Raw genomic sequence first — 27,991 nt, 5'->3', positions numbered from 1 at the left:
AATTGCCATGCTTTGATGGGTGACCAAGTTCATAGCAGGGCCGGCGGAAGGGGAGGGCGAACCGTGCCACCGGCCAGGGCGGCAAAATTTGAAGAGAAGAAAAAATAAGCGTATTGAAAACTGTGGTCGCGCGAGATATTCTCTTGCGCTTAATAGTATTGAAATTGCATAAGAAGTCTCATTATTTATTTTATATTTTGATGTTTTACTTAGGAATATATTGATTTTCAATTTCCCGTTGCTGCGTAATGGCGGGGGGGGGGGGGTTCGAAATGGAGCGGCATCTACCGCCACCGCACAGGGAGGCAAAATGACTAGCGCCGGCCCTGGTTCATAGCAAAAGAAAAAGCCGCGCAGCTTATCGTCTAGTGGCAGTATATGTACTTGTTATTGTTGTGGAAGCCGGCATCGTTTGTAAATGTAGAACAAAGGCAACCGACTTTCGCCGATCACAGAGAGGAAATAATAATACTGCTTGAGGAGGAGTGTTGTGGTCCAATTGTCGCGGTTTAACACGTTGGCATGTTGTTATCTGCCGTTGCAGTTCCGTACCAGTGTATAAGGGTTTTGGGAGTGAACAGTTAGAACGCCACCAGTGTATTAATGCAATGAAAAATAATATTTTTTAAAATTTTGTTTGAAATGACTCAAATAAGGAATCGTATGAAGAAGTCTTCTTTGCAGCATTTTTGGTAATTTTACGTATGTGTTAGTTCATATTTTGCGAATTTTTAGTCCATATGTATGTAGCTACATACAAAGCCACTTGTTAGTACATATTAATCCTAGTCCTGGTATAATGCATGACGTTTAAAACTCAATGTTAGATAGACCTGAATTCTCTAATTTCCTTGTTGTACGTAACAGCTGTGCATCGGCGCACTGCAGCGATTTTTCTATCTGCTCCATTAGCAACACTGCTTCTTTAGTTCAGTCGCGCATCGCACAGCAGAAATATCTGTGCTGGACTCTACTACATGTAAATAACAAAATGAATTAATGTGAAAATCGTTAGTGTTTTAAATTACATTAAGGTTTAAATGCCTGTAAATACACACAGTTTGCACATTTCACCAACAAAAATTATTAGCATCTGTAGCCTATGTGCGTCACAGACAAATGAAGTCATATTTTGCTACATTTTTAAAGCGTCACACACGTGACACATTTTCAGTAATTCTTCTCACGCATTCAGACTACGTCATCATATTCAATTTCTTTTCATTTGTTTGCAGAAACCACAACCACTTCATAATTCCATGAAATCGGTTCACTTTGAATGTTTGAATCCAATCTCATGCCTAGAACCTTACATTTTTGTGTGTGAAATGTCACACACGTAACACTGGAACGCACCTTTAATGAATTTCCAGTTCATTTATAACACTTCCAACAGTGCGCCCTTGATTCAGTGTTACGATGTAATGGCAAAGTTTAAACTCAGTGAGCATATTTCCGCTTCGCACTTATTTCTAGCCATTCACGAAGAGACGGCGACATCACACAACAGCAATATCAAGGTATTATCGCTTGCTGTCTGGTAAGTATTCATTTCTTATTTTAAGGTGCACCGTCAAATTTATCCGTTTTATTTTCGGAGAAAGAACAGAAGGTGCGCTTCAAGGCATAATTACACTGTCCAACAAAATTGAAGTTTTTGTCTGTTAAAAGAGAAGTTGTGGGTGATTCTAATTGAATTTGATGTGCTGATTTCAAATCTAATTACAGAATTTATCCATCACCCATGAAATTTGAGTAACAGGGTACATACAAAAATCAGGTACATACAAATCTTATATAGCCTTATAGTGATATGATGCAATATTATTTACAATGGCGTATCTAGAATGTCTTGGAACTTGATTTTCGGCTGTACTTTGCCTGAGGAACATCTCTTTTTAGTGTCCAGCAATAATCTGCCAACATATTTGTTGTCCATTTTCCCTGGTAGCGCCTTTCAATTTCACCAATTTCCTGGTGGAAATGTTCTCTATGTTCGTCGATCATTGTCCCAAGGTTTTGCGGGAAGAAACGAGGTGGGAGTCTATAAAGTGTATCTTCAGAGACATATTACACCCCAGAGCATGATAGTTCTGAATCAAATTACTGACAAGTTCTCTGTAACTTTCTGACTTGTAGTTTCTGAGGAAATTTATGCAAACTTCCTTGAAAGATTGCCAAGTAGCCAATTCCAGCTCATTTAGGTTCTTTTCAAAATCATTATCTTTATTAGTTTCCTGATTTGAGGGCCAACAAATATTCCCTCTTTTAGTTTTGCCTCAGTAATTCGCGGAAACCTCTCTTTGAAGAACATAAATTCACCACCCTCACGGTCCATTCCTTTTACAAAATTCTTCATCAGACCAAGCTTTATGTGGAGAGGATGGAGTAAGCTTTTGTCTGAACTTACAAGTGGTGGATGAACAAAACTCTCCTGTCCTGTAATGAGTGACTCTCTCTTCGGCCAGTTCTTTTTAACATAATGATTTTTTCTATCTCTGCTGTCCGATTTACACAGGAAACAGCAAAATTTGGTGTAACCTAGTTGCAATCCTAAGACGATAGCAATAACTTTTAAATCTCCACATATCTTCCAAGAGTATTAACAGTACTGGATATTTGTTAATAACAGTTTCGTGTTTTCACAACTTTCCTTCATGCCCCAGGAATATGTTACGGGAATGATTGGATATTTCAATTATGCAGTAGCACTCCTTTCAAACTTGTTTTGGAAGAGTCTAAAAACAAACGCCATTCTTCACTTTTATGGACAACACGTATTGACTCTAATAGACCATCGATGTTACAACAGAAAACAAGGTCCTTATCTTCAGCATACATATCTACAAAGTCTTTTTGGCGTTGCCGGAAAAAAGTAACTCTAGTGTCACTCTCCAACAAATGCCATCCTCTTAATCGCGATGCAAGCAGTTCTGCTTTATCCTTACTTAACTCTATATCTCAAAGTAGATAGTTAAGATCCTCTTCAGTTATTAAGTGAGGTTCAGCTGTTGGAACACTCCCCACAAAATCAGGATCATTATGCAATTTACTACATTTGTTAGGAACACTTTCACTTTCTTCCGTTATACTTATGTCATCTTGTGGAGCAGGTATGGGAACTCCAGGTCCATGAGGCACCGGTCGATTTGCTGATTCTAGTGATGGATATTTCACTGTGTGTCTTGATTTCGAATTTATCCCAGATATATTTGTCAAGCAAAAATATCAGTCTGTTATATGATCCTTAGGTTCCCGCCATATCATAGGAACTCCAAAAAGCATATGACGAGATTCTTTCAGCCAACCACTCAAAAGCGTTACACAGTTCGCACAACAGATATCAGGGGCCCATTTCTTGTTTTCGTCTATGTTATTGTCAAAGTAACACTCAAAACTCTTCTTACACAAGGAGTAAATGTTCTCTTATTTGCTTTTAAGGTCAACTCACCACAGATATAACAAAAATTGTTCCTGTCGTTTACGCAACTTCTTGACATGATTCTATCTTTGCTTCGAAACACTCACTGGAACTGAAGAACACTCACGAAAGCTTTTTTCCTCGAGACAACTTCCTATTGAAATGAGAAGTAGACATAACAGTTAAATCACAGTATTGTGTTGAAAAGTTAATCGTTGTCAAATTTTTCAGTTCGATTGTTTAACAAGTTTAATTGTTGTCATTCATGCAAATTGTTGGAGCAAAGACAAAAGTATTTTAAATAATGCCTACCAATCAGCTAATTATGGACTGCATGCTGCAATAATAATGCAGAATTATATTTTTATTGTTACAAAAAAATGGTGGGTGATTGACAATTTCTGACTTCATTTTCGGAATCAGCAGGTGGCCAAACATAAAGAACCGTTGAAATTTTACATTTAACAAAACCATTGTTGGACAGTGTTATTGATCAGAAGATGCCGCGTCGTCTGGTTGGCGAGAATACATAGTGCCAATATTAATGAACAAAGCAAACATTACAGTGTGTGGAGTGAACATTTCCTCTCGGGTAATTTCATATGTCACATTTCTCTGACTTTTAGTATTATACAAATGGATCGAACTGATGTGTTTAATCATACTTACAATAGTGTTTCCTTGCTTTTTGGTAGAAAGATGCTGATACTTCCGATAAGTTTAACGATAAAAATGATAACATTCAAAGTTAAATTCATGTTGATAATTGTACGTTTGTACCTGATTACTCATATTTCGTTCGTTAACACAAACTGTTATTAATTGTTATTCGATCAGCGCTTGTAAAAAACCTTAAAAGGAAACAGGCGATAATGGCTGAGCCTTGGAATTTACAGTTAATCTGTACTGGATGTAAATATTTCAAGCAGAATCTGAACCACTAATAAATACAAAAACAAATTGATTCCAGGTAGCTGCGTCAAGTAAATAAACACACGTGAACTACAGTTGGCCAAAGGTTTAGGCCCCTTTCCATTTCGTTATCGTCCAGTGGATCTACACCGCAAAACTTCGAGTTTTCACATATCTTTCTCTGTCGATTGCGCAAAGAGCTTGAACATATGAAAGATTACCGCTATTTCCACATTGCGCAGCATTGTCACTAATTTTATGCAATGTTACCGACATTTTACACAGTACTAACAAACGTCCAGTTGGCGCAGGTGTAACGAACGCTACGTAGTGGATATTTCCTTGCAGACGACAAGCAACTTCGCCGCAAACATGGCGGCGGTGCGAATCGTGACGTTACATGAAACCCACCTATATATAATCAAACAGAAAACGTAAGTAGAATTGTGTTGGGCAAAAATTACGATTATTCTTCCTCAAATTGAAAAGAGAGAAATTTATGTGCAGTTTGAAACTCTGATTAAGGCTCCTTCATACATTTGATGAAAATCAAAGCTGAGGAAGAAGGAAAAGAAGGAGGGTCATGTGGTTTGGTTTTTGCGTGGCTTACTCTGTTACGTATCTCTGACGTAACAGAGTGCGTCACGAGATTGGCAGTCTTCACAGTATCTTGGGTCTCAGCTTCTACTGCCTCGTAGAGCTCCGACACAGTAAATAGTCCCTAACGAACCTACACAAGTTATGTGAAAGAAACAGCGAAGTGATTTTAAAAAAGTATAAAAGATTACCTACACATGGAAACAGATCTTCATATGAGATCGTTGAAGGTAGGCATTCGCTGTTTACTGTTCACGGCTGACGGGAGAGCAGTTGGGGTGGGGTGGGTACCTGAGGGGAAACTAACACAATCGCTTGCAAGGGTGGAAGGACGAAAATTTGTTTGTTGTGTAGCAGTTGACCATCTGGCACGCAGGCGAGCGAAGAAAGCAAACATGAATTATCGTTCTTTTAACACGTAACGAATTTTTCATGGATAGTAAAACCGTAATTTGCTGACAAAAGATTCTCAAACATTTATGAAATGGAAGATAGTAAACACAGCCGCGCTTTCATGTCTTGAATCTTGGATATATCATTATGTAGGAGAGGTGGGGAGGAGAAAAGGCACTTTCTCTCTCTCTCTCTTTTTTAATCTTCCATAAAGAGCAATGAAGGGGAAACCGAAAACTGTTCCTATTTTGTACCTACAGTTCCTAAATAGAAATTACAATTTTTGTAACTATAATTCGCTTATGCAGAATTTTGTCGCGAGGTGTTTCAAGTTTGTTTAGATTTTAGTATTTACAGTAATAATAATACATTGTTTTTATTATAACATTTATTAACAATAGTAATCTAATAATATGAACTGTTTATTTTTTCGCTGGATGTGACACTAATTAGTTTAAAACAGAGCACGAATTAAACATTTCTTCAGTTTGCCCAGTCAGTGATCACAACAGGTTCATTGAATGAACAGTGTTCCATAAGATGTACACATATCATTCTGATCATGTACAATTAACTACACGTATGCTAAAATTATAGTTTTACATCTTTGCTTTTACAACGAACAACGCTCACACTGGAAGAGTAAAGTTGTGCCTTACTGAATTAGTAGTCTTTCTGTATTATTTTCTGCAGATAAAGTTTATTTCGTGGTGAAGAGTAATGAATGGGATGATGAGAACAGACATTGCCATCTACACCGCAGGGAACGGAGTAGACTGGTTTTTCTCAAGGTACATTTATTTTTCTTGCATAAGTAACAGTTTCGTATGTAGATATACCGGGTGGGCCAGACTCAATTAGGCAGTTTTTGATTAGATGTTATTTTTATTTTTTATTTATTTTATTTTTATTGACAAATGTTAACAATTCCAATAGCTACAAAATGGTTACAAAAATGGAATCACACACACACATAAGTCATTGATTTTCAAGATAGTGGTCAACCTGGGCACCATCTAAGTCAACACAGGCTTGTAGACGCAAAGCAACATTTTCACACGCCTTCCTACACATGTTAACCGGAACATTCTTGAACTCCTGAACAACCACCTCACGCATATGTTGCTCACTGTCAATGGGATTAGCGTACACCTTGTGTTTGAGGTAACCCCAAAGGAAAAAGTCTGGTGGGTTGATGTCGGGTGATCGGGCTGGCCACTCCACAGGCCCTCGACGGCCAATCCAGCGATCAACCTCGTTCACAGCATACCGTGTGATGCAGCCATCTATCGACAACAAAATGTCCTAATGTTCGAAAACTGCCTAATTGAGTCTGTTTCGGGGGGGGGGGATCTGAACGAAATGTCTTACGAATAATCATAATATTAATAGTAATAGTAATAATAATAATTTTAATGATGATATTATAATTGAATTAAAGTAATACTAATTTCAATATATAAATTAATATTTTATTATTACGCGACTAGGTAAAAAGGCAAACAGTGTATATTCATTATGTCTTACCTGTAGTTAAAAGTAGAAACATTTACATAAGAACAAGTGCCTGGCAATTAAATTAATGTCAAATAGAAGAAGATTTGAATACTAATGCATAACGAAATAAATGTTAGATACAGTGAAGTTTCTGATTAATATTGTATACATATTGTTATGAGTTGTAGTATCCATAAACCTTCTTTGTAATATCATTCAAAGCCGTACGATCCCAATATAATCCTTGCCTTCCAATAAGTTCAGTCTCTTCAGATAAAGCTAACAACCATCATATACAACAAATGCTAAACGAGTATTGTTATTATTTTATTGCTTGGTAATCTTTTCGTTTGGGGGAGGGGGTCCAGACGCCCTAAATAAATCCTTTGTCTTTCAAAGCCGTATGATCTCAATCCTAATCATTGCCTTCCAATATATGTATACTTCAAAACAGTATGATATTTATAGCTATAATCCTTCCCTTCCAATACGCATTCAGAGGAAATTATCCATCGAATATGCAAAAATTGCTAAAGGAGTATAGGTTATTTACATTATTTAATGTAAACTTGTTCTACGTATTATAGCGTAATATTTGCCAAGGAGACCGGTTTAATTGAATTACTCAAAATAACGTTACTGGTTTACGTACGTACAATGTAAACGTCTAATGGAAATAAATACTTCCCCATTTGATGATGTAGTAAACGGATAGGTTTTATTTATATTTCATTCTGAACCCTTCCACAATACGTGAACGTCTCTGTAGTTATTTTGCCAGCAATTTTGTAGCGCTTGAAACTTCATTGTTGTTTCTGCAGCAGACGATATTCTCGGAGCCCACTTCTTGCGCCAAACACACTTCCAACAGTCACCCATATTTTGCAAATGAACACGTCCAGTTGACGCATGCACACTTCCCTGTCGCTTGCGATCGTGTTTTGTCTTCACGAGCTATTTTGTTGTATCCCTCCGCGTTCTAGTGTGGGTGGGGTTTAGAACGCTTCTAACTATCTGCACGAGGTGTCGCTACAGTGCAGGGACACTTTTACGTATTGCAAGGGTTTCGTTTTCCTCAAACAGTCTCAAAATAGGAAAACTGACTTCTACAGTGATGATGTTAATGTCAAGTACAATGAACATTGCATGACCCCAACAAAACAGTTTTCCATAAGCTTGTGTGGTTAACGAGATAATTGCATGTGAAAATTACGATTTTTCCCCATTTTTATGCCCAATTCACTTATTAAGCAAGGTCTTTTTTAATTTCTGCGTTGTAGGAATTACGCAGCCATATTTTCTGAAGGATAGAAAAGAAACCCCGAGGTCCTATCTTTGCTCGTAACCGAAAAATCCGTTCAAAATGGAACGTCTGCACTGCGCGTTTTCGTCGCGGTATGAAGGAGCCTTAAGGGCATGCGATACAGTCTACATGGGACCCTTCCCAAGCTTTTCTTTATCTAGATGGTGAAAACTAAGAATAAATTGTCATCACTTTAGAGTTAACGATAATAGCAGCCCCTTTGACAACATTACCCTAGGAGGCACCTTATCCAGCCTTCGTAAATCTAACTCCTTGAAAGTCAGTTGTCTGTAGATTCCTTCCACGTGCATGAAAGGAAACTAACACCTTTGGGGATGACGCCATATTGAATACCTTACCATAGGGCTGGAACAACGGATACAGCAACAAATTTGCATATCATACAAGTCCTTTAATTCACTTGGCATTATACAGTAATTAAATACGTTTGCACACTGAATAAGATACACAAAAGCCCACATTCGATAGGCTAGCTGAAAAATGTTCTTCCCGCTGCCGCGAGCCGACATACACCATGCCGTTGTGTTGGAATATCACGCTCCCAGAATTCCGCGTTCTTGCAAGAAGCTCCCAGCGGGAGTAAAATAAAAACAAATGACGAGCGGAAAGCAATACTATATACAATCTTCAACATCAGTTTTAACTCTATTTAAGGTGAAGTTTAGTTCTTTTATGCTCATAAGGTTTGACAACACTGCCAGGAGGCAAGGAGAAAAGCATTGATCTTATGGGAGTATGATTTCATTCGTTCTCTTGGGAATTTAAAACTTCCGATGGAATAAAAATATATCAACGGAAAGAGGACAGTTTGAAGATGCATTGACCAGCGGAAAAGTCGAAACTTATTTGATTAGCCGTAACTTGATGTTGAAGTTGATTCCCCATAAGGAATACATTGGATTCCGAAAATTCTTATTCATCAAATTTTTCAAGCATCGTGTCTAGCTTAATAATCAACATAAAAAGACGCTTCCACTTGCAACATGGGGAGAAATTTATACTCTTGGATACATCCAGTTTTTTTTAGTAGTAGTACCCATTCCGACCATCTTGAAATAAATGCACATATGGTGGGTAATTGTAACTCCTCACCTTAAGTGGGTATCATCAGGTAAGGTTCAGAAACTATATAATATGGTAGGTCTAAATCACAGTAGAATTTCTAAGGAAATGAACTGTGTATTGGTTTAAGCTTTGTTCGACAGGTAGGTCTAAATCACAGTAGAATTTCTAAGGAAATGAATTGTGTATTGGTTTAAGCTTTGTTCGACAGGTAGGTCTAAATCACAGTAGAATTTCTAAGGAAATGAACTGTGTATTGGTTTAAGCTTTGTTCGACAGGTAGGTCTAAATCACAGTAGAATTTCTAAGGAAATGAACTGTGTATTGGTTTAAGCTTTGTTCGACAGGTAGGTCTAAATCACAGTATAATTTCTAAGGAAATGAACTGTGTATTGGTTTAAGCTTTGTTCGACAGGTAGGTCTTAATCACAGTAGAATTTCTAAGGAAATGAACTGTGTATTGGTTTAAGCTTTGTTCGACAGGTAGGTCTAAATCACAGTAGAATTTCTAAGGAAATGAACTGTGTATTGGTTTAAGCTTTGTTCGACAGGTAGGTCTAAATCACAGTAGAATTTCTAAGGAAATGAACTGTGTATTGGTTTAAGCTTTGTTCGACAGGTAGGTCTTAATCACAGTAGAATTTCTAAGGAAATGAACTGTGTATTGGTTTAAGCTTTGTTCGACAGGTAGTTTGTCAGATCTGAAGCTGCAGAGAATCAAGAGTTCATTGACTGGTGTCTCAGTGGCGTATTCTCCATATTACCGTGTCTACGCAACTTTTTTCATATATTTTTTAACATTTTGCTTTAACATATGGGTAATCCCTCATTATATATTATGCAAACTATTAAAACAAGCGTCTAAACCAGGATTTAAGTAAATTACTAATTTACTTAAATTCTGGTTGATGTACGTCACTGATCATCCTCCATCGCACCCTCCTGACGACCAGATTTCCTTCCCGATTGTACCCAGAGAGGTCGAGGGAGCCGAAGCAAGTTTCTACGGGGCGAGTCACACCGCTGCACGCATAAGCCCCTAGTTGGCTGCACTTTTTGACACTCGGTGCAGTGCAGGTGTATCCAGTGCCAGAGTGGTGCAAGGAAATGAAGTTTAGCCAACTAGACGGAAAGCGGTGTTCAAGTTCAGAAGATTCAACAAAAGCCTGCCTGCTGTTTTAAACGGTCGTTTGATTAGTTAGCACGCACCACGTGACCATACACCATACTTGCAGGTAGTGCAGACGGTGCAGACACCAAATACGCTACTTGACTCCAAATCAACGAACTATAGACGACTCGGTGTCAGTGTTTCTTTCAGAAAATTTGCTCCGGGGGACATTCCAGAGAACCGGGACGGCATTGTGAATCTCATCTGCGAAATGCAACATATGTGCGTTTAACATTGAGAATTACCAGTGGTCGTTCGTGGTTCGTCGATGAATTTGACGCTGAGCGTTACAGGTGGGTAATCACGTACAGTAACAAAACTAAAGTAGGATGTGGTGACCTAAGTATACTTAGTAATTCAATTTGGAGAGACAAGGATTCTTCTTTTTATTTGTCTCTGTCTCCTTTTATTGGTCTGTTGTCTAACATTTACAAATATTATCTTGTGCAATTAGCATTACAATAGTAAATAGTAAATTACAAAATATCACCTTTTTGTACATTTTATCATCCAGAACAAATTCCACAATGGTGAACCAGGAAAAATATTAAAATTATTAAACTCAATAGAACACACATCATGCAAAGCTTAAGATGGCATGAAGAATTTACAGCAATCTTACCCTGCGAGCTTTCTTCGTGGCATATAAATCTACTGTTTTCTCCAGGAAATCATCAGTTGGAATCTTAGGTCCCTCAATGCTTATTATCATGCAATGCATTGAAGTTCCTGGTAGCATTCTACTTCTTGTCCTAGTTAGTATCCTATACCGCGTTTGGTAGAACCTGTCCCCTTTCCCGCGCTAGGGAGCGCTCGACAGTTTCGGTGCCAATGAGAAACGAGGAAAAAATCGTCTGCTAGGCAGCGAGGAGCGAATGGAAGCCAGAAGAGAGGCGCTTACGTAGATGCTGTTGCGACGTTGCGTATTTTAATTGGCTGCCTGGCTTTGACTTTCCCCAGCACCGAGAAAAGCCAGGGAGCAACTAGCGCGGGAACCGGGACAGGTTGTAACAAACGCGGTATATTCATAGCACTGAAAGACCTTTCTACGCCGGCTGTTTTTTAAACTCGCAATATCCCACGTCAGCTTCTAAGATTTTCAACAATGGATTGTCAGCTTCTTAAGTATCGACTTGACAAAAAATTTGTAGGACTTGAGGTCCCCAAGAACGCCTTCCACCTTACGCATGGGAAAATTAGCATAAAACCTTTTGACTTCGGTGTCTTGCAAGCCTACTACTGACTGAAAGGTTTCAAATTGACTTGCGAATCTCATGGTATCAATAGATTGATCGTTGAACCTGTTTTCCATTTCTTCAATTACATTTTCCGCGTATTCTTCATCCCACAGAAAGTTTTCCTAGCATCTTGATCAGCAACCAGGTGCGCTTCAGATCCGATATTCTTCAGTTCGGTGCGAATACTTTTTTGCATATAACTGTTGATGTTTTCATACTGATTTGCAATATCCTGCAAATGCAATTTGGTTGAAGTAATTAGAGGGATGACTTTAGCCAGACTCAATTTTAATTCAACACTTTTCAGTCAGTCCACCTTTGACTCAACAATCGATTTTCTTATTGTTTACAAATATATTGTTGTGTATCAATTACAAAGAAAGTACCGCGTCGGCTTTGATGACAGCGAGTCGGCGCTTTTGGTGTGGAAAGCACTACTGCACATTCGAGATGGGAGAGAGGAGATAAGGCTAGTGCGGTTGCAAGTTTTATTCTGCTTCTTCTGTAAGATTGGACAATTGTGGGCGTTGTTATTTACAGAGGGAAATATAAAGGCAAGAATATTCGCCACACAAAATAATGCGGTTCGATGCGAGGGAAACAACGGAAGCAGAAAAGTTTTATACTTTGGTTTTGTTGTACAATTTTGTCAGGCGGGCGGTAGAGCCCAGGTAAGGTGCCTGAAAGAAACACTGCTCGGTGTTGCACCGTGGAACCAACTACGCTTCGGTACAAAGAGAGTCAAAGTGAGTCAAAAACTGCAGCCAACTAGACGGGACTAACGTTGGCGGGAGATTGATTGATTTGCTTTATTTTACTTCGCTTCTTGTGCCACTTTTGGCTCATTTGCGAAGATGAGGATGAGTGATGATATGATGAAATTGATGAATGGACACTCACAAACGTTCATACCCAGGCCGGGATTCGAACCCGGGATTCCTGGCGTCGTAGTGCGATGTGCTAACCGCCGGTCGTTGGCGGGAGAAAACTGCTTGTTCCTTCTTGCTTTCTGTGTCCCGCTTGTTGGAGGCAGGGTTGCTACATGGAGGGAAATTTCGCCTGGAGCATAAAATCAAGGTTCAGTTTTAGGTTAAAAGGGAGATTTTAAGAAATATAGAGAAATTGACGGAAAATTTGAAGTTGTCGGACTTCTGGTTTTGTTATGTATTTATATTAAACCTAATTAATGTAGACGGTGTGCATAATAATTATATAATAAATAAGAATTGTTGCGGTGAAAGGAGCTAACATTTCCAGAATACGGCACTGTGGTGTCTAGTGGTACAGGTAATATTATCTTTCTGTTTCAAGTATCTTATAGCAAAGATTATAATCCAGATCAAGAACTTTGTGAATAATTACAAACTTTAAAACAGCAAACACTATTTAAGTTATGAAGACATCAATGTAGGGATGGTGTCGAGACTACACGGTCTGTTCAACAACGAGACGAGAACTATACCGCATCTTTCGAGAATTGCCGAGTTGAGACCGTGAATGACAAGCGATCTATGTAATCGCAATCTTGTTCGAGAATTTGGTAAACTATAGTGTATGATACTTGTCAAGTAAAACAGTTGTACCGTGTGACTTATTCAAACATACCAAGTGGAAGAAATATATATCATTATTTGTAGCTTGGCGATATTATACAGGGTGCCAAATAGCGCAAACTGAAACAGGTGAAAGTACACGATAATAGAAGCAAAAAAGTCTCAGTAAACATGGGTCTGAAAACGAGCCGTTTTCGAGATAATTGCGAATGTGTGGTTACAAGCCGCCACTGACTTCATTGTTTGTAAACGTCGTCCTAGTTGGTACAATGCTAATAATGTGTGCGAATGTGTGGTTACAAACCGTCACTGATTGCATTTTGTAAACACCGACTGCTTTACTCCTTGCGCGGTCCGAGGTTTGCTCTTTGTTTACAAAACAGAACATTTCCGAGAGGTGGCGTTGCAATCAAACAGGACATTCGCACACATTATTAGCATTTTACCACCTAGGACGACGTTTACAAACAATGACGTCAGTGGCGGCTTGTAATCACACATTCGCGATTATCTCGAAAACGGCTCGTTTGCAGATCCATGTTTACTGAGACTTTTTAGCTTCTACAAGGGTTGGATAAAAAGTAATGGCAACACTGCTGTCCCGTGAAAGGGGTGAGTCACAGCGCCACAAGCGTTTCGTGGCTGATAAAGGAATGTCAGACGAGGAAGTATAGTGAGTGGGAGCGATTGTATGTTATTCAGTCAAAAACAGCAGTGCTCTGAAGCAGAGGACGAGAGTGCAAGCGCCCTAACAATATGTTTAGGCAAGAAGAACAACGTCTCTCAGGCAGACGGTCAACGCAGCCTACTTCTGCACCTTCTTGCAACACCACCTTCGTCTCGCATTAAGAAGGAAGCGACGGCACGGTGTCCCATCATCCTGCTTGACAATGCAAGGTGTCACACTGCGAACAATGTGACGGCGCTCCTTCATAACTGGTAGTGGGAGGTACTGGAACATCCGCCGTATTCACCGGTATGAGACCGTGTGATTACGACCTTTTTGCCAAAATTAAGGACCACTGGGCGGGAAGCACTACGACACGCGCGAAGCCATCATACGTGCTATAGGGCGGTCACTGCGGGACATGGACAGAGATGGACGCGCTGACGGTGTACGACGCCTTCCATACGTGTGACAGAAGGTCGTAGAGATGAGGGGCGATTACTTTGAAGGAATGTAACACGTGCTCCTCTGCCAGTACAGTCAAGTACCAATTATACCAGTGTTGCCATTACTTTTTATCCATTTATCCAACCCTTGTATTATCGTGTACTTTTACCTGCGTCAATTTGCGCTTTTACTTTTGAGACACCCTGTATATACAGTTGAGGCTGCTTTATACGTAACTCAGTTCTGCGTAATTCTGTTTTATATGTAAATTACTGTAGGTCCCGGCAATATATAATTTAAAAACATGTTAATTAAACTTCATTTGTACGTAATGCATTTATACGTAATTCGGTGTTATACGAACTAATTTTCATAAAATACAGTTGATTTGTACGTAACCAAGCTACAACAATGTCACAGTAGTGACAGTTTTCAGTAGCTATTGGTCGGCCATGGACAACAGAAACGGACAATGTTACACGCTTTGACCAGAAAGTAAACTTTATACGGGAAGTGGACGCTAATCTATATAAAGCTAAAACTGACATAGCTGTAGATTTAGCCATCGCTTATATCTTTGCACAGTCATTAGTAAAATAAATGCTATTTTAGACGATTTTTATAAAACTTGGATAGTAAAACTATAAAACCCTAGTGTCTACTGTAGTATTTCAGTATCAATGTGTTCACTAATAAAGTAATGTAATGTATTTAAGAATCAAACTTTTAGATTCGTTAGTTTACGTTTTACATGTATCTTGTTCCTCAAAATAGATACAATTATAGTATTTTAATAATGATATGACATGGTATCTAAATCTGATCTGTAAGTAATTCTCAGTTATACGGATTATTTTCTCTTCACCTTGACATGCGTATAACTCAGGTTCAACTGTATATACAGGGTGAGACAGTCAAACGGGAAGATTTAAAAAATCCCAAAAAATAGAGAGAGCAAATATTAGTTATTTTTTTAACATGAATGTACTGTACATGAGTGGAAATCACTAGTGTACCTGAAAAATGTTATTTTTTTGAATATGGTGTCAGTAAGATGGCGTCCTGGGTTTTGCACACATTGTCGGAGTCTCAGAGTAAATTCGCCCATGACGTTGCGAGAGGCAGTCAAGATTTCAGGAATGGCTGGCGGGTGTGCATTATCATCTCGTGGAATCATCGGCTCCTACTTTTTCCGAAAAAAGCGCTCGATGGCTATGACCCAGATGAAGAAACACTCTTTCAGCAAGATGGTGCAACTAGCCGTACTGCCAGAGTGTCTATGGATGTGCTTAGAATCGTATTTCCTGATCGTCTCATCAGCACATTCGGCGATATTCCGTGGCCTGCCCATTCACCCGATCTGCCTTTTTCTTTGGGGGTTACCTCAAATCCAAAGTATTCAAGGACAACCCTCCAAGAACCAGGGATGATTCGAAGGAGCGAATTCGGCAAGAGATCCACAACATTCCGTTGGAGATACTAGGAAGCGTCATGGGCGGATTTATTCTGAGACTCCCACAATGTGTGAAACACCTAGGACGCCATCTTACTAACACCATATTAAAGAAATGCACATTTTTCAGGTACACTAGTAATTTCCACTCATGTACAGTACATTCATGTTCAAAAAAAAAATAATATTTGCTCTATTTTTTGTGAATTTTTTAAATCTTCCCTTTTGACTGCCCCACCCTGTATATCGTTTTGTACTTGTATTCGTTTACAACTCGGGACGAGACAGAGAATCATAGACAGCCTCGTAGTGTCAAAACCAAGTCAATCCCAACAGCTAAGAAAGCAGAGTACTCACATGCTCGCAGAAGCGGCCGCTTGGAAGTGTCAAGCTAATCCCTTATTGAGTGCCACTTTGCTTGCAGGGAAGGAAGAATCTCGAGATAGCAAAGGAAGCGTCGTTCGCTCGAATGAGACGTTTCATGCTGGCTTCCCGTCTCGTTGGCGATTATCTCATTGAGACCCACAATGATACGGAAACGAAGTGGACGCTGGATGATCCACTCCCCTTCTCCCTTCGCCAAAACGATGGTGCTGCAACGTTGCTAACTTCCAAGTTGATGACCTGGTGCTACTGTTTATAACCACGTACTTCCTGGAGAAGTTAAGCAATTAATTGTGCTGAACGAAAGGTTTGAATTATTTTGCTTTGAGTTTCTGTCATTTTTGCACACAGAACCCGCAGTGTGTCAATTGACACACGCATGTGGTGACTCCAATAACATATTAACGCGCATAAACTGCAAATGCTGCACTTATTGGTGTGTCAATTACACAGATAAATGCATGAAAGATACTTTTATCATATTCTGTTCCGTGTTCTACACAAAGTGTAAATAGCTTCCCGTCACACTTTATCCAGGCTTAGGACTGGCAGCATCATGGAAGCTGGTGTGTTTTTTAAAACCTTTATTAGTTTTCCTTCACACTGGCATCATGGAAGATAGGTGTTTAAAAGCTGGATGTATTTATCCTTTGTCAATGACGGATTGTTTAGATCCCTTGTCAGTATAGGAGCACACTGCAATCCCTTGTCAATGTAGAAATGTAGAATGTGTCGTTTCTCTTGTAGTTGAACCAATATCTTACTATTTTCATTCTAATTTCTGAACGTACGCCATTCTCCTCAAAAAGCGCTTAAGATCTCTATGCATTTCATAGTCGGCAAACGCTCTTTGTATTCTCTCGTCTAATATAATGTACTGACGTCGTCTACGTTTCCCTTTAAGATTCAAGGCCTTCCTCTCACATAAGTAGTCGTTGTACACAGCTTCTAATCTTAAAGTATTGACTAATTGGTACACGTTAGGACTTGACTTTTACGTCAATACATTAACTGTATGGTTCCATCCCTCGACTGCATTGTTAGTCCTGTGCCGCTGTTGGGAGCAGTTCCACATGGAAATGTCGAAAACAGAGTTGTTCATCCACTGTTCAACGAAATAATCCAAAAAAATTCTCAATATGTCGTGGTTTGGCGCATCTTCCATCACACACAGCCATCCATCATCGACGTCAGCCACAGGGAGGTAAGCCAGAGCTGAACACATTCTTATACACAGCCGCACGTCTCGATCTGTTTTGTAATCGTTTGTCAGTCCCAACTCCTGCACCTTTCGCCACAAACATTGGTTAAAGTGACAATTACAACCACTGATCTGAGCCTTGGGAAATACTTTCCTCAGAGACGCTATTGCTGGTGCACGTACGCAAATGTCGCTAATTCTGGTAAAAAAAAAATTGAAATCGTAGTGGAAAATCCAAGCAGTGTCGATTATGACGAAAAAAACAACAGTTTTTGCCTTAGTGTTGCAAATGACGGTGTCGGAAATGTCGGAACTCCATTCATGACGCGCCTGCGTCATGGGAATTTTGTTGGGGGGGGAATTTTATAGTTTGGCCACCAACTCTATAAATCTTCACACATAAATGATGGGGGATCGTTTAGTTTCATTGACTTATTATTGATTTTTAGTTACGGTCATTATGTACAGTTTTTCTTCCTACCTTTGGGTGATCGCTGTTTGGAAAAGGGGGGAGGGACTTACTGCGGAAGCATTATTCATCTTGAGTCCGACATTTTAAAAGTGGTGCAAAACGACGAAGTTAACAATAAGTTTGCTGCAACAACTTTGCAACCTCATAAGTTATTATTACTTACGTAATCAATGCCAAATGTCCATATTGTAAACGCTACCCTGAAGACGGAGGCATATTCAGCCTCCGAAACTTTGGTATTTTTTTTAAAACTAACACAGTGGTTAAAAGTCCAAAACCAAGACAAAACCAATCACCACTGATTAGCTACAAAGAAGAATACCTAAAGTACAGCGCCTAGAATAACATAGTGTGGAAAACGGCATGGTTCTGCGCTCTCTGGCTGGTTCCACTCGAAAATGATCCGCTAGAGGCGCTGGTGTTGACCCCGGTGCTTGGTGTTCGACTGCTTATAATGGAAGTAAATCGAGTTTTCGCTGCAACGTCTGATTCTTTTACATGAAGCATTTCTATGAATGTGATAATTGCTATGATATTTGGTACAGTGGTCGCGAAGATATTAACGAACATTCTAGACAGTCGACCACGTCCTGTTATCGTCATACTTTCGTTAATAATACGGGAGAAAAAAATACGCGTGGAATGCTCTTGGCAACTAAATTTTTGTGTATGAATTAGGTTCGTTATTATTATCATCATCATCATTTCTTTTAAAGATATAAACACTGAAGCATTTGTATTTTGGATATTTACTGTCTCTTTTCTTCCGCTTTAAACTAATCGAGGCGATTATGATAATGATGATTGCATGAAACGACAAGGGGAACCCCACAAAACTTTCTTAGTGTCATCGACATGAGTGTAAGGCAACTTTCAAACCAATGGGGCAAGCGACACGGGATGTTCACACTGTCACATTAGTGACACACACTTCCAGACTGTAAAATAGCATTCATTGCACATGAGGGTCCAAACAGCAAACGACACGTTCATATCGCGTATTCGCGTGCTACTTGTTACTTCGGTCGGAAAGCTGCTTAAAGGAAGGGTGCTGAGACCGAAGCGACGCGCTACAGGGGAGTTCCCAACTAAGTGACAAGTGACATGGTGCCTTCAGTCTATTAGCAAGCGTTGCTTGCGAACAACAGATAGGCGACACGATAAGCCACACGTGTCGCTTTGTCGCTTCTGCGTCGCTCAAACTGGGCCATTTCCTCAATAGCTTGCAACATGTTGTCGTGGTTTGTTGTTCGCGCATACGCGATGCAATGAGTGTCTTGCTTTAGTGAGATTGCTCACCAAAGCGACAAGCGGCACGCGACACTTATCGCTTGAGGATTTCACCAACCGAACGCTGGCCTGTGCTTCCCGTCATGCCGCTACGATGTGAAATGTTGCTCTTGATTGGCTCCTTTCCAAGCAACATGTGTCGCTTCGGTATGAAAGTTACCTTGGACCGAATGACCCGTGTCGCTTTGGTGTGAAATCCTCGTATCGTTTGTCGCGTGTCACTTTGGTCTGAAATCTCCTTGAGGAAACGGTCCAGTCAGAGCTTGTGTCCCTACGGTTCGAAAGGCTGCATTGATTTCCGACTGCTCGCTTTCAAGCGACACTTGTGGTTTGTCGCCTCGGTATGAAATATCTCTCAGGATACTATTTATATTCTAATAACATAGAAAAATAAACTGTAATACACAGTCCAAGACCTGACGTCCGGAATCACATTGCGATGTTTCTTCTTGTGTTACGCATGCTATTTATTTATTAATTTTATTTTACTTTTCTTTCCAAATTAATGCCATTACGTGACTGCAAATCACTCCACAAATATAACTGTTTCCATCAATTCACTTCCGCCTTTCTAGAGAAACAAATCTACACAATATATTCCAAAAACTAACTAAGTCGCATTACTTTCATAACAAAATTAGCACCTGGGTCGATCGCACTGCCATCTACTTGTCATCGTCTCGGGGAACCAGTTTCTTGGGTCGTTTTCCACACTACGTTATTCAAGGCGCTGTACCTAAAGTAACCATATATTATTTAAATATGTCTACATTATATCGTTCCGCAAATTTTGTCTGACCAAAATAATTGAAGTATATAATTCGGCTAAAAGGGGGGCGTGGAGAATGTTCTGCCTTTGTGAAGTACTGCGTCATAGACCTTGGGGTGGGGAGGTATGGGTACTCCTGATCTTCCCCAAGATAACAAAATTATACGTTTAACTTATCACTTGATGCATTCAAAGTGCATCAACCTTTATTTCATGCATTTAGAGTTGTGCGTGTGGCTAATTGCGAAGATGATAACCGTTAAGCAGGCCACTAGGCTAACTTCTCACCGGATTGTCGATTATTGATTTGAATTTATTTCAATTGTTCAAATGGACAAAGCGCTGACTCAAGATCTTACCTAGCTCATTTAAAAGGAAAGGAAAAAGGCCCTCGAATGTGTATAGAAGTAAATTGAAGGCATCATTTTTTTTTACACGAACTGTCGTGGTATATAAAAATGGCATACAATAACCTGTATTTCTGTAGTAACACATTTCTGTACCTTTGAAAATTAGGTGTGTTATTCACATTTCAAAACAGTCTAACTCCTCTGCCGGACCCTGTACATGACCCTGACTGCTTCTGAATTCCACAATGGTTAGAATCATCTCTAACTAACCTAAATCAAAAATTTCGAGTAAGCCCGTGGAACAAGACATCAGCTTATATATTACGTTACATTAAGTGGATCCTGCCCGACCCTGTGGCCGAGTGGTTAGCACATCGCGCTGCGACGCCAAGGGTCCCGGGTTCGAATCCCGGTCGGGTATGGTTGTTTGTGAATGTCCATTTTCATCCATTTCATCATTTCATCACTCATCCCCATCTTCGCAAATTAGCCAAGAGGCACAAAACGCGAAGTAAAATAAACTAAATCAATCAATCAATCAATTAAGTGGATCCTAAGTGTTTTTGAATCGTAAGCCACAAAATCAGTATATTGGGAGCAGCAGTGAAAACCTGTCCACGAATTAATGAACGCACATGATCACGATGGGCATGTGACTTTGCAGACTCGACTTGGGATCATCAAGTTTTAATTCCTGTCCCAATTGCCTTGACAGAGGTGGTGGAAGAGTGAGTCAATCACAGAAGAGATTTGACCTTCGCGATTGTTTCAGCCGAATTGAACAATTACATCCCTCAATTCGATGAACGATAACCTTCCCTGCTGCAGCGCGTTACATAATAGCAGGGACAAGGAAGATGAAGGAATAACAAGGGACAAAAATTTCGGCTACTGAAGAAGCGAGGTGATCAATCTCCTGTACAAAAGCAAACCAGTTTGCAGGTTACCTCGGACTCAAACCTAGAGGAGCTTCAGTTCATAATTTCTTGTAGCTAAAGCCCTGGTGATTTTGGAACCATTGTTCTTGAGTTGTTTGAACATGATATCAATGGAATCCAAAGTACGATGACTTGTAGTTATCTCTACTTCAACTGAAACTAAAAGGTTTAAGAAAAAGGTGCTGGCATAGCTTGTTCGTACGTTTGCCAAGGTAGGTTCTATATTTTCGTAAGTTCCTTTTTGCATGATTAAATTTATACTTAAAAGAATCTTTTGGCACACTAACTGGATAGTTTCTGAATTGCTATACTGAGGGACAGGAAATTACAAACCTCAAGGCCAGAAGGGGGCGCTGTTGCCATGTTGGGTTAACGCTTTCTCCCTTGCATTGCAATATTTTATACTATTATGTTATTATTTGATGCTTTATACTTGATGCTTCTTTATACTTTTCTTTAAATGTAATAAATGACAAGTTCTTAGCGAATGAATAACACATTTACAATACTGAAAACCAGTGGCGTAGCGTTATAGTACGCCCGTACGCCCGGCGTTCCCAGATTTAAAATTTCAAAAATGCTTAAATGCTGTGATTATAAAGTAAAACGTGACTAATTTCATATATGTTTGACCTTCATGGCATTATAATAGCTATTTTTCGCGATCCGCTTGCAACGCTCCACTCTCAACACTCGTTCTAGCATCTCTTTTCAATGCCTTTCCCGGCCGGACGCCGAGCAGGTTCGGCGTACAGGACTCTATATTCCTTGCTGCCTTTATGGAGGGAAAGCTTCGATGTCTACAGCACGCGCGTAAATGCTCTCTCATACGCCAGCGTACGGAGCAGCAGAGGTCTACCGTGATTGGTTCATGTGACCCTTCCTGCCTTCTGAAGCAGACGACAGCGGTAGAATTCCTACCCGGTTCTTTGCGCTCATGCAACTCGTGCTATGTGATGCTACAATACGCAATATTGACTGACGTAACTTTACCAATCTCAAATATACTGCTTCTTAATGGCCACTGCATTGTATGATTTATCGCACGAACAGCGATGTGCATTAGAAACTAAAAGATCAACACAGTTTTTGTCAAGTAAGTTGGTGAAGTCATCGTGGTAGAAATTCAGCCTGTGGCTGCTCTACCACTTAACCCGCAAAACTATTATTTTTTTATTGTATTTTTTTCGTTATTATCTAACTACTTAATATTGTGTGAATGGAAATGTTTAGCATTCATTTGAAAACTCTTAACATCGAATTGTCTCTGGACAAAATTATTTTAAAATGTTTATCAGCATTCTCAAGATGTAATAAACACTGGTCTGAATTACTAATCGGTACTGTTACGTCAGTAGAGTGTACGATATTTGGATCATCCACTCTGCTTTGCACAGTGCGCCAAGACGACAGAGGTCCCTTGTTCGAATCCCGGCGTGAGCACGGGTGTTCTTTGTCAGTGTCCCTTCATCAATATCATCACTCATATTCATATTCGCAATTAACCAAAAGTGGTAGAAAAGCGAAATAAAATAAACCAAATCAGTCAGTAGTTGGATCATCCACAACAATGACGTCTACTGTTGTGCAGAGGCGCTTGTGATTCAGGTAGGTTTTTAATGACTTGCGTCATGCAGAAAGGTATAAAAAAAGGTATAAAACACCAGAGTTCAAAACATTTGTGGCATAGTGAGGGATCTAATTTTCTAGCTAAAACATGCATGGATGATGTTTTATTGAAAACCCAGCTGACTTCAGGCAAATAAACAAAACCTGTGGCGACTAATACCATAAGTAAATTATTAAGCAAGTAAGAGCCGACCTTTCCTTCGGACTTGGCGTTCCCACCCGAAATGTCCATGCTACGCCACTGCTGAAAACAATATAAAACACACTCACGCATACACAATTTAAGTATCCAACTTCTCGGAACTGTTAGAATCATAACAAGAAGCAAGCTCGTGTACATCCAACGGCAAAGATAACAGTAGGCAAATTGTCCATCCCTATTTTCATTCTATTTTGTTTTACATTGTATGTTGTTTTAAGACATGGAGTTCTTTTGATTCGAGGTACATATTGTCCTCTACTTATGGACGTTTTGATTTCAATCCACAATCATTACGTTTTGAAAAACAGACTGAGTGAAAATGGTGATGAATAATTCGCGTACTATCTTTTTTTTATGTTGGGTGTACAAGTTATATCTTCTTTCATCAATGGGGGATGTAAACAAAAAAAGATCTGACAATTCGATTGTCGAAGGCGGGGATAGAACTTCCGGTTTGGCCAAGTTAGTTCCCAATGTAAGCAAGTGGAATACAGATTGCCTTCGAGTTTATTTTGTTATAAAGATCGAATACAAATTGGATCACTTAAAATTTTTAAGTGATATAGAGAAACAAAATAACTCGAAAAAATTGGGAAGTTCTCGGATCTTTTGGATGCAGATATAAGGGACAATACTAATATTTTACAAGGCAATGTCGATCTTCTACCAACAGTTTCGTTCTTGATAAGACTTCTGCAGGTTGAAATGAAGCTTACATTAATTATAAACATTGAAATTCTTCGATTACAACAGTAACAGAAATAATAATAATTACTACATTATAATTATTATTATACCCCAATAAATAATCTAATTATATAAATTGTATTTGAAATTTATTATTATTATTATTGTTTATTATTATCATCATGCTACTCGAAGCCGAGTGAATATACATCACAACGCTTTTCCATTAATTATTTTACATTTCATAGTTACTATTCTGAAATGCACAGTTATTGTGTTTTGTTATTAACTTTTACAAGTGTCGTTCAAGAAAGGACTTTAGAAGTTAGAAAAAATACTCACATAGTTTATATTGTGTGATCTCATCTAAAATTATAATTAATTTGAAAATCGTGGTACCATTTATTCTTTGGATTAAATTGTAGAATATGAAAATATAATCTGGTTCCTGTATATAATCTGGTTGCAGTAGATAAAAAGAGGCATTTTGCCAAACTTGCGGGCTCTAATTATTACAATTACCTACTTGTAATAATGCCTACATGGCTAGGTTAGGAGTCTTAGGTATAAGGCTCTTAACAAATAATCCTTGAAAATTGTAGCTTTCGTTTTCATAGTGTAAACATTGATAACTATTTCGTCGCCTATAAATAAGAAGGGATTTCCGAACACAGAAGTTTAGCAATCACTACCCTGTGGTAACTTCGTTATGTTTAGTTTCTGGTGATAAGAACACTTGCTTGCTCCCAATACGTTTTCACTCGCGAATAGCTTCTTGATGATGGTTCAGAATAAACTTGATTTTATCTTGCTTTTAACCAGCAAGGTGTCTGTTTTTCAGTCACATCCAGAATGTCTACTTTGGATGAGATGGGCGCTGACCTGCGCCGCTTCGGCTGGGCTGACTATCTGGTGTTTGCAGCCATGTTGGTCATCTCTGGTGCTATCGGTGTGTACTATGGGTTCTTTGCTAAGCAGAAGACCACAGCTGAGTACCTCATGGGAGGAAGAAGTATGGGAACTATCCCCGTCTCGATGTCTTTGGTAGCCACGTAAGTATCACCTCCCGACCCGAAACTAATGAATTTGTTTTGTTGTGCGCATGACGTAATGCCCTTAAACCACTGCACAGAAGTGAAATTTTTACTTCATTGTGTATAAGGTTACCAGATCAATGTAGGACGCAAAACACTCGCATCAAATAACACACATTTCTAGAACAAGTTAGAAAGTAATTTATAATTGGCACTTTTCAGTTTTTTTAAAAAAAATATTATTTCTTAATGAATTCTTAAATGCAAAATTCCCAAACTTGTAATCAAAACTAAACAATACACTTCTTACTACGTTTTAACTGGTACTTCTTATAGGAACCAATTTTTCTCAAAAATTCAGGTTTAGTCAAAATATATTTCTGAGAGACTGATGAACAGTCAAACTCTTTCAAAATATATTGAACCAGTACCAAATGTTTTACAGACTTACTGAAAAAAATATTTCTCATGAGTCAGTTGTGCTGATGGTAATGAAAATACGCTCTTAATATTTGCATCGTGACTCAGCAATTACCGTAACTTCAAATGATTCCAGAAATTTCATCTGGCGTAGTTTTTAATTCAATAACTTTGTTCTCTATAACCCCTGCTTTACAATCAAAATATTGAATAAGATTGGGAAACGCCTTGTTCCATCAGTATGAACCCCAAGGCAAGAAATTCCGCTCATGCACCGAACACTGACATTATTAATTATAAATTGCTTCCGTTTTTGTTATAGCATGACAAACTTTTATTTTCTTTTTGGGCAATGACTGAATCAAAGTAAATTTTACTATTGAGTTTAGAAATTGCAACGTCCCTCTAGTGCACTTCTTAAAATAAACTTATACCACGGCTACAGATATCTTAATCTCAGGGGATAGGTTCTTTATTCGAGAATTCCAAATAAGAAAACGTTTTATAGCAAAGAGGATATAGTTAAATGCGGATCTATATTCTGAAAACTGTACACAATACAGAGAAAATATATAGCGAAGCTTGTATATACATTGAAATATATATATGCTGATTCCAAATTTACGTCGACTATATTCTTTTATAAATATATGTATAATTGAGAGGAAATCTTCTTCTTTTCTTCCTTCTATTTTGGTAAAAGGCTTCTTCTTCCTTCCTATATTTTTTTGGGAAAAGGCTTCTTCTTCTTTTCTATCTTTGATTAGGGAAAAGGCTTCTTCTTCTTTTCTTTCTTCTACTTTATTGTCCTTGCCTTTAAAGCTTAATCTCATTTATTACATGTATGCGCTCGTTTTCCCCGCTTCTTTGGCATTATACAAACGACACAAGCTATACTTACAGAAAGATTAGGGGCGACTAAACTGACAGTAGCGCCACCTCCTATGTAACGACCAAAAGGGGAATAGCCCAGGATCGCTAACAGCAAGCGCTGCCTATGGCCCAGTGCGTCTAATAAGGAGTGCAACCGTAAGTGCTTCGGGGCGTCTAATTTGACACAGCGCCACCGAGGGACGGACAAATACAAAAGCTGACGATGTTCTCCTCGTCAGAGGTATTAAATCAAATTTTGATCACTAGGATCAAAAAGGAGATACATTTCTGAATTCATTTGCTCACTTATTAACTTCCCTAATAATTTCATATACGACCATATTCTTAATTATCTTAAATTGGCTATATACAACATTTTATTCACTCCTTCCATAATTTTTATACTCTTCCTTTATATATTTTGCATTTACTATAATATATATAATGGCTCTTCTCCGCTCCTAGTTTCTACAATGAACTCAGCTCTTCTTTATATGGCGTGCTGCCATCTATCGTCGCTTTCGGGAAACATTTCTTCCTTGTGTTTTTTTATTGTGTCGTCGGAACTGGCACGTGACAAAATGCAGTCCATAAACTTCTATTATAACTTGCATGATTCTTTAACTGAAACACGTATTATCCTAATTCATATTATGTGACGCTCAAAATATAGGACATTTATGATATTTTTCGAATTCCTCCCGGACGCCGGACACAAGGTTAAAACGTAGGACATGTCCGGAAAAAACCCGGACGTTTGGTAACCCTAATTATGTGCCTGGCGCAAATGTGAAACAACAATGTTGCCCATATGCAAGTGTTTATCAAGAACGGAGTAAGCAGTTCTTTTCTTAACTTAAGCAAGATGAGTGTCAACAATCTCAGTTGCGAAGTAAAAGATGTAGGGGTAACATCGCTCTTGCATCGTTGCCGAGCGTACGTCAGTTCTTGCCAGTTGTTTTTATTAGCCTGTTTGTAAAGTTTTTGGGTGTTTTGTGTACTAACATACTGTCTACACGACGGTCATTTGTTTCGTCCCGCCAGGATCCCTCGGTGCCTTGTGACTCGAAAATGCCCGATGTCAGTCGAAGAGAACTTGAACTGATTGCTGGTTCGTTCTTTCCCAGCCGCCAGGAAATGCGACCAGTACAGTGGAACCTTCATAACTCGAACCTCAACATCTCGAATTCCTTGTAATCCCCTTGAATTGTCCATAACACTCAATACTAATTTTACCTCAACAACTCGAACAAAACCTTGATAAGACGAAATTTTGTACAGCTTATGGGATGCAGAAATTTATTTTATTATAAAACAAAAACTAAACGTAACGTTTCAACCTTCTAGCAAGGTCTTCTTCAGACTCTGTACCAAGTACAAATGTAACAAGGTACACAACAGGACGATATATATACACAAAAATACTCCCCTCCAGACTATTAGAAATTAGTTCTCGAACAATCTTACAGGAGGCTTTCCCTTGTCAACTGTACTTTCACCTGAAAAAGAATGTGTTTGGACTCTTTATCTCACGCTCTATTTCCTTCATTCTTATTCCTTCTTCTCTCCTCTTTCTCTCTTGCCCTTTCCACTCTTTCTAACACCATCCTCCATTCTTTGTTTAACTTCAGTCCTCATTCCAGTTCATTGTGTCTTCTTCACCTTTCTTCTCTATTTCCTTGGCTTCCTTCCATTTTCTCACTAGCATTCTCTTCTCCCTTCCTATCTGCTTGGCCTCATCCCACTCTATGTCATGTCCTGTTTCTCTCATGTGTTTAAATATCGCATTTCTCTCTCTCTTAAGTCGTACATCATCCCTATGTTCTTTCAACCTGTCTTTCAGCCTCTTTTTCGTTTCTCCTATGAACACACTCCGACATTCTTTACATTTCACTTCGTAGATAATCCCTTCCTCTTCCTCTTCTCTGTTTTTCTTTTTCATGTTGCATTCTTCGCTGGAGGAAAAGTAGATAATTTGAGTCAAAAGAAAGGGAAGGGATGAAGAAA

At 39.0% G+C, this 27,991-nt stretch overlaps 2 protein-coding genes and 1 pseudogene across 3 annotated transcripts in view; 2 read left to right on the top strand and 1 right to left on the bottom strand.

Moving 5' to 3' along the window:
• The window catches only part of LOC145981536 (sodium-coupled monocarboxylate transporter 2-like), a 160,369-nt gene extending 144,139 nt beyond the window's left edge, over positions 1 to 16,230 (bottom strand). The window contains exon 1 of the mRNA XM_083114845.1: positions 16,093 to 16,230. The gene's annotated coding sequence lies outside the window, so the exon portion shown is untranslated. The remainder of the gene's footprint in view (positions 1 to 16,092) is intronic.
• A 5,086-nt stretch (positions 16,231 to 21,316) lies between these two features.
• LOC145981538 (sodium-coupled monocarboxylate transporter 1 pseudogene) lies at positions 21,317 to 24,713 on the top strand (annotated as a pseudogene). Its single transcript, XR_014440967.1, has 2 exons — positions 21,317 to 21,351; positions 24,499 to 24,713. The product of XR_014440967.1 is annotated as a sodium-coupled monocarboxylate transporter 1 pseudogene (transcript).
• Positions 24,714 to 25,463: 750 nt separating this feature from the next.
• LOC145981413 (sodium-coupled monocarboxylate transporter 2-like) overlaps positions 25,464 to 27,991 on the top strand; it is a 43,532-nt gene continuing 41,004 nt past the window's right edge. Inside the window, exon 1 of the mRNA XM_083114649.1 lies at positions 25,464 to 25,477. Coding sequence (XP_082970775.1) covers positions 25,464 to 25,477 — 14 coding nt within the window. The remainder of the gene's footprint in view (positions 25,478 to 27,991) is intronic.

This window comes from Lepisma saccharinum, chromosome 29, assembly GCF_977018435.1.
Source record: "Lepisma saccharinum chromosome 29, izLepSacc3.1, whole genome shotgun sequence".
Taxonomy (NCBI): domain Eukaryota; kingdom Metazoa; phylum Arthropoda; class Insecta; order Zygentoma; family Lepismatidae; genus Lepisma; species Lepisma saccharinum.
The sequence above is the reverse complement of the archived record's forward strand: the minus strand, read 5'-3'. Positions and strand labels throughout refer to the sequence as shown.